Source organism: Otolemur garnettii, unplaced genomic scaffold (assembly GCF_000181295.1).
Source record: "Otolemur garnettii isolate 467f Iridium unplaced genomic scaffold, OtoGar3 scaffold00070, whole genome shotgun sequence".
Classification (NCBI taxonomy): domain Eukaryota; kingdom Metazoa; phylum Chordata; class Mammalia; order Primates; family Galagidae; genus Otolemur; species Otolemur garnettii.
This window is the reverse complement of record NW_003852465.1, coordinates 2313130-2320330: the sequence shown is the minus strand read 5'-3', so window position 1 is coordinate 2320330 and position 7201 is coordinate 2313130. Positions and strand designations below refer to the sequence as shown.

Genomic DNA, 7201 nt, shown 5'->3' with positions numbered 1-7201 from the left:
TATTAATTACAAGATGGCAGGAAATTAATCAAACTCAGTGAGATTTTTAAAGACGTCTGTATTCAGATAGGTCTGTAAAAGTGTTTTAACTGAAACAGGTTTGCTTGGACTAACCAGTACCACCAAAAAGTACCAATACTACTTGGTATTTTTCTGCAATTTCGCTCTGAAAATGAACGTTTGTTATATCAAATCAAGTGTGTGATCTCTCAGGATGAAATTATGTGGCTAAAACCACCAGTAGGCTCATGCCCCAGTTACTTTTTTTTTTTTTTTTAAGAAAGGGGAATTGTGTTCTGTCTATCATACAAAAGCCGCTGCTACAAACACAGGAAGTGCTAGAAAATAAATAGAAATGCCAAAAACAATGATCCTGGCTATGTGGAATCTGTGTTCTGGAAAGCACTTGGATTACCCACACATCTTAATGAGATTCCTGTGAGGTAGAGAGAAAAGAACGTTTGTGTTCACTTTGTCACTGGATATACCAAATTCCCAAATTTAATACTTAGGTCATATCTAGTTTCATATTTTAGGGTGAAATCTAGCTTTTATTAGGACTCTAATAAAAGTTCATGTGAACAGATGTGGTTTTTGGAGTTCTACTTGAAAAGCTACCTTAAGAGAGATGGCTCGAAGGGTAGGAAGAGGTGTCAGGCAGATATGCATATGAGTGCTGAATCTGGGAAGTAGTTACATTACCTTACATGAACTCTTTAGTGGTTTTGAGTCTACTACCCATCCATGAACAGGGACATGGTACCATGTAGGTACCACCTACATCAAAATATATTTATAAGGATTAAATGAAATGTATGTGAAAATACTCAGCACAAACTATTTTAGTGGTTATTTTCTACTTTTATTTCAGATTCATCATTCTGATCTGACAAATTTCATAAGTTACAGGAAACCTCAAGAGATGATTTCCTGATGGCTGTCCCTGTGAATTGCTTAGGCTTAAAAACTAAAGACATTGGAACTCATAATTTTATGTAGACGTTTGGGCAAAGAACTGTGGTAGCCAGAAATGGAAAGAAGGACTGTCAAGAAATCACATTTTAATAGACAACAGTTATCTGTTTAAAATCTTCCTCTTTCCATAAAACACTGAAGTTTACCAAGGTAAGTTAAATTATACGAATTCAGAGAGCTTATGAAACATTTTCTTTCACATAAGGAATAATAAAAGGAGAGCTATCATTAGAATCAGAACAACATTGTGCCTTAGTGAGACAGGGGAAAGAGAAGAGAGATGAGTATTTCTTGCACAAAAGGCAATTTAAATGGAGTGGGGATTTAGCATAAATAACCATCCACTTAGCCATTCAGTCATAAATGTCTTTGAGAGACATGTGAAATTACGAACTTTCTAAATCATGGAACCTGTTTAATCAAGATCTGTCTGGTTAAGATTCAGAATGTACATTAAAGTTTATATTCGAAATACCAACTTCATTTAAATGGTCTCTAGTGGAATATGCAGTGGTTTCTATTTATCTCTACCTCTACATTAACCATGTAAAAATATCCTTAAAACTTCATATTTTATCTTTTGATTTTTGGCTGTTTTGACGTAGAATACACACATGAAATATACATACACATTTTTGAGATGAATCACTTACCTCAGAGGACTATTTCCAAATATATCCAACCATATTTTAAAGTGGCACTGTATTTACAAATCTTTTTAAAATTTACAAAGTTTCTCCTACTTACCAGCACCATCTGTCCTAATCTTGTTTGACGGTACACTGGGCTCTCCTATACCCAATGTATTGGTTGCTACCACACGAAATTCATATTCCATCCATGGGATTAAATCCACTGCTCTGGCCGCCTCCATATTTCCTTCAATAATGGGGGGATCTAAATAACATACACGTTAGATCATTACATAGAGAATCTCGGGTAACTAACTTGTCACTTTTATAACTCCTCATTTTGATTTTACTATTTTGGAGAGAAAGGTACATATTATATTGAGTTGAAATCACAACAACAACTAGGAAAGAGAAAATGCTAAATTCAAGGGATTAAGAGGACAGATTAATAAATGATAAACTAGAAAGTTTTATAAGCCCGAGGTGGGGGGATTGACATCTTCCACTTCTGTCAAGCTCCAAGTTCATGCTCCTGCTGATAGTCCATGGACTACACCTTGAATAGCAAGTAGCTGTACTCTGGAGGTAGAATCTACAATGATTTCTTGAAGCCAGCATGAAACTAGGGCAGTAAAATTGTACGGATTGCTACTGTTATAGTCCATAGGTTGCAAATTACTTATTACTAGGATAAAAAGGATAATGTTTGTATCCTTTTCACCTGGTTTTATAGAACTACACTCAAATTATTTGAATCTGTGATAAGAAGCGTGATCAAAAATCATTACGAATTATTAAGTTGTCTTCAGAAATCATGCTACTAGGTGCTAATGGGAAATTACAAATAATGTGAAGAATGGATTCTAGCTTGTTTATTCTGATAGAATCTGATGAAATATACAACCAAGGCAGGTCTGTACATTATTTTTCAAATATTTCCATAGGTGTTTTTAGTAATTCACCTACACATACATATGTGTGTTCTTACCTGTACCTTTAGGCTTGTTTATCTTATATTTTAGGGAACTTTTATTGGCAATGAAAACCATGAATATGTAATTTTTTTGAAGATGTTCTTTTCATCACTACAATAAATGCTAAGCATCCCAGTGTCCACTTTCTACTTTGGGATAAATTCCTGTGTGACTGAGACTATCTCATGCTTCACTCTGTCATTATTTTAATACTTCTGGATATCAGTTTTGTCATCTATTATCTTATTTTGTTTTAGATTTGGTCTATTGATTTGGCATATATTTCCTTCCTTCCTTTTTTTTTTTTTTTATGTTGACAGAGTCATACTCTGTGACCTGGGCTATAGGGCCATGGCCTCAGCCTAGCTCACAGCCACCTTAAACTCCTGGGTTCAAGTGATTCTCTTGCCTCAGCCCCCGAGCAGCTGGACTACAGGTACTGGCCACCACACCTGCCTAATTTTTCTATTTTTGGTAGAGACTAGGTTATGCTCTTGCTTAAGCTGGTCTTGAACTCCTAAGCTTAAGCCATCCTCCTGCCTCGGCGGCCTGCCAGAGTACTAGGATTATAGGTGTGAGCCATCATACCTGGCCTGTTTTTGAATTTCTGATTAAAAGTTTGGTTTCACCTTCTGTTTTGATTCTGCTTCTTTATTCCCAATTCTACCACTCCCTCATAACCAAATCAGAGTCTGTTTTAATTCATTTACATGGGGGCTTATCTTTAAGTAACTGAAAGAGGTTAAGTGAAGCTTTGATCTGTGAAGAGCTCTTCATGGACCAAAGGGAAGACAGAGCTGGATGTTACGACACTGAGTAGAGTGGCCCTCCTTCCCCACTGGATACTTTTCCGTTATTTTGAGCCCCCTATAGAGAAGAGGCTGTAGTGGGTTAAATGGTAGCTCCCCTAATGTTATGTGCATGTCCAAATCAAGAATCTATGATTGTCACCTTATTTGAACAAAAATGGTTGGCAGACCCTTTAAACAGTTTAAGGTTATAAATTAGTTCAGGAATAAGATCCTCCTGAATTACCTGGGTGGGTTCCACATCCAGAGACACATGTCCCTTTAAAAGACACAGGAAAGATTCACATACAAGCAAGCAAGGCCGTGAGACTGCAGGGCAGATGTGGACGTGACACAACTCTAGCAAGGAACGTTTGGAACCCGGGGAGTGCTGGAAGAGGCAGCGATGGAGCAGTTCAAGGGGTGCGGCCCTCCCACCACCTTAGTTTGCTCTTCCAACCTCCAGGACCATGAAAGGGCAAATTTCTGTTGTTTTAAGCCACCAAGTTTATGGTATTTTGTTATAGTTGTGCTAGGAAACTACGCAAAGGCTTCGAGGTAGAAACACAAAGAATGACTTATGAGTTTGTGATTTTGAGTTTAGGGAGGTCAAGGAAACACATTTTAATTGTTTATGGAGTCTCTCAAGTTAGAATGTCAGCTCCCTGAAGGCTGGGGCAGGGCCGTCTGTTTTTACCTCTATTTTGTTCACTGCTGTTCAGCTGTGTATCCAGCATCCACACGCGTGACAGGTCTGGCACAAGGGGAAGCTCAGTATTTATTATATTTAAGAAATGAGCCCCATGGGCCCTGACCAAGGGGCTAGAGAAGTGTGTAAAACAAAGTCTCTGCCTTCACGGAACATACCTTCCAACGGAATTTTTCTTGCATGGGAAGGACGTCTTGATTGACTACATACATATTTACATAGCATATATAAGTAATTAACGACAATGATTACAATTAGTATTATGTTTTTCAAAGTCAAATGAAATTATAAACAGTTTGTTTATGTCTGTGTTGCTAGATTCCTAAGTTTAGCTACAGTTTAATTATCATTAGGTGTTCTCAGTCTCTTCAGGGGAGCAGAAACGGCTCCTGCTTCATCTTTATCAAATATCTAAACGGTTTTGAAAATTAGTTTTCATATGGTCTGATTTTGCCAAGAATATTCATAGGTAATTCTTAAAACCTTAAGCATAACTCAATGGAAATGTTTCACTTATTCTTAATACATTGAATCTGTATATGCTTGCGAGGAGAATCACTTGATACTAAAATAGTGTATTCTAAATCCCTGCAACAGACCTTCAAGTTTCTATTTAAATCATTTTCCTTGACAGGAAGAATACTCAATGGAACTAAATCTGAATTAAATACTCAATAGAATTAAATCTGAATTAAATACTCAATAGACCTAAATCTGAATTAAAGTGTCTTACTGAGCAACAGAAATAAATTCTATTACATTAAGATAAGACTAAAATGAACTTAGGTTTGGGATAGAGGAGTTATTATTTAGTTCTTAAAAGCTATACCCCAATTTTAGCCCAAGAATACGGGGAAAGGGGAGAGGGAGGGGAAGGGGAGGTTGGGGAGAGGGAGGGCAATTGGTGGGATCACGTCTATGGTTTATCCTATGGGGGTACATGTGAGTCTTTCTAAATGTAGAGTATAAATGTCTTAACACAATAACTAAGAAAATGTCATGAAGCCTATGTTAACCAGTTGGATGAAAGTATTTCAAATTGTATATAAAAACAACACACTGTACCCCATGAGAGTATTAATGTACACAGCTATGATTAAATTAAAAAAAAAAAAAGGAAGAGCATTTTATTCACCATTTCTTTTTTCTCCCCTCTGTGGACAACAGTGCAAGATGTTTCTACGTCTCTTCTTTACGCAACTTAAAGAAATTTTGGCAACCAAAAGTTTGTGGAAAAATACTGCCACAATGTAAGGGCATGTGGCACACTTCTGGGTGAGGGGCACAGTACAACCTAGACTCTACTTAACAAACACAAACAATGTAAACTGTAATCTCATGTTAATCTGAAATTTAAAAAAAATACTGTCAAAAATGGCAAACATAAACAGGTTACATTACCAAAAGGATCTTCAATCTTCTTTGTTACAGGAGAAAACAGACTGATGTGTGATACTGTGGGACGGTCACGAGATGTGGCAATGACAGTAGTTATAGGCAGAGGAATTACCCACTTACACTTAATTCTTTGCTCCTGATCAACTTTTAGAAAATATCAGTAGGAAAAAAATAAAAGATTGAAAGATCCAAACTTCTTTAAAAATCTTCTTTGAGGAAATTCAATCCAGGGTTGATCATACCCAGAAAGGAAAGGTATGGCAGTAAGATCCGGATGCTTCATTTAATATTTATGGCAGATGTGTTTTTTAAAAACGCAGAATTATAGTACTTATATGATCGGATAAAATGGACCATAAATAATTTGTTATAAGTGCCCTTTACTGAAAACAAAAAATTTCCCGATGAATTTTTGCCAGTAAATCTTAGTTAGACATACTTCAAATAAAAAATCCAGAAGGCTCTGCCTTCCGTAATATACATGATTTAGATGTGATGCTTCTTCCTTTATAGTTTTAAAATGTCTAAATGTTTAAGTTTTATGTGGGTTTTTTCACAAGCAAAGGACTAGAACACCAAGGGAAACATGTTTTAAGAAAGAAAACCTTTTAAGGTAGATAATGAAATTCTGAAAATTTCCACAGTTTTGTTACTGATAAAAGACATTCATTTTGAAAACATATAGTGACGAAACTCACCTGTCTTCACATCTTTCCAGTCATCGGAAAGAATGGTCTTGGCCTGGATGGTGTACTTAGAGATCGGACTGTGATTGTCTGAGCCACGGCTCCAAGTGAGTCCCACAGAAGTGGCTCTGATGTCATCTATTCTCAGACCACCTGGAGGACCCGGAGGACCTGGAATGGAAATTTGAGTAATGAATCAATGAATCCCAGTGAGGGAATTAAATACACATTAGAGTACAGAAATGTCCTCCTTGCAATTAATCTAAAGAACATTTGTGCAATATAGACTAAAATAAGTGATGGTATCATTTGGGTTTCATGAATGATTTTATGTGCTTCCTTTTAAAGGAGAAGATAAATGCTGTAACTTAAGGATGGCATAGTATTCAAGATGTATATGATAATCTTTGAGTTATCAGTGTTTAGAGCACCAGTGCATACTGGGATTTAATGACCACTTGCTGAACGCACAAATCAGAGACAGTATCACAATTCAGTTTAGGTGTCAGAATCATTGGTCAAATGTCTCATTCTGCCTCTCCCAAATCTAGCATAGACTTTCTTATAACCCCAAATGTTATAAGTAGTTTACAGTACTTGAACTGGAAATAAGTGGGAATAATTTTATGTTTGATTTTAGATAATAATTTTTTGTTAATTATAGCAATAAGTGATATTTAAAAGATGTTTCTACTTAGATAAAAAGTTTAGAAAAAAATTTCAACTCAGAGATAAGTCAGACATGCTTTCAAAACATTAAATTACATATTGAAGAGTCCTAGGATGAACAATTTTTCTTGCAGAGCATAAAATAATGTTAAAAATAGGTTTTCATAGGTGCTTCATAACTCAGTAGCAATACTAGCTCTTTATACTCTGAACTGAGACCACTGTGCTGGGTGGTAGAAGTTAAAAGATAAGGAAAAATAACTTTGGGGCTTTGAAGAGCTTGAAAAAAGTGAAATGGACCAGCAAATAAATAGTGATAATGAAAAATAATAAATAGTAAAATAATGGTTTACAAGATGCTTATACTTTG

The 7201-nt window shown here is 36.0% G+C and overlaps 1 protein-coding gene across 2 annotated transcripts in view; it reads right to left on the bottom strand.

The window, feature by feature from the left end:
* The window catches only part of CNTN1 (contactin 1), a 344737-nt gene that overhangs the window by 73092 nt on the left and 264444 nt on the right, over positions 1-7201 (bottom strand). For both annotated transcript variants that reach the window (XM_003793535.2, XM_003793536.2), the window contains 2 exons: positions 6175-6333; positions 1723-1872 (listed from right to left, as the gene is read on the bottom strand). In XM_003793535.2, the coding sequence (XP_003793583.1) occupies positions 1723-1872; positions 6175-6333 (309 nt within the window). The remainder of the gene's footprint in view (positions 1-1722; positions 1873-6174; positions 6334-7201) is intronic.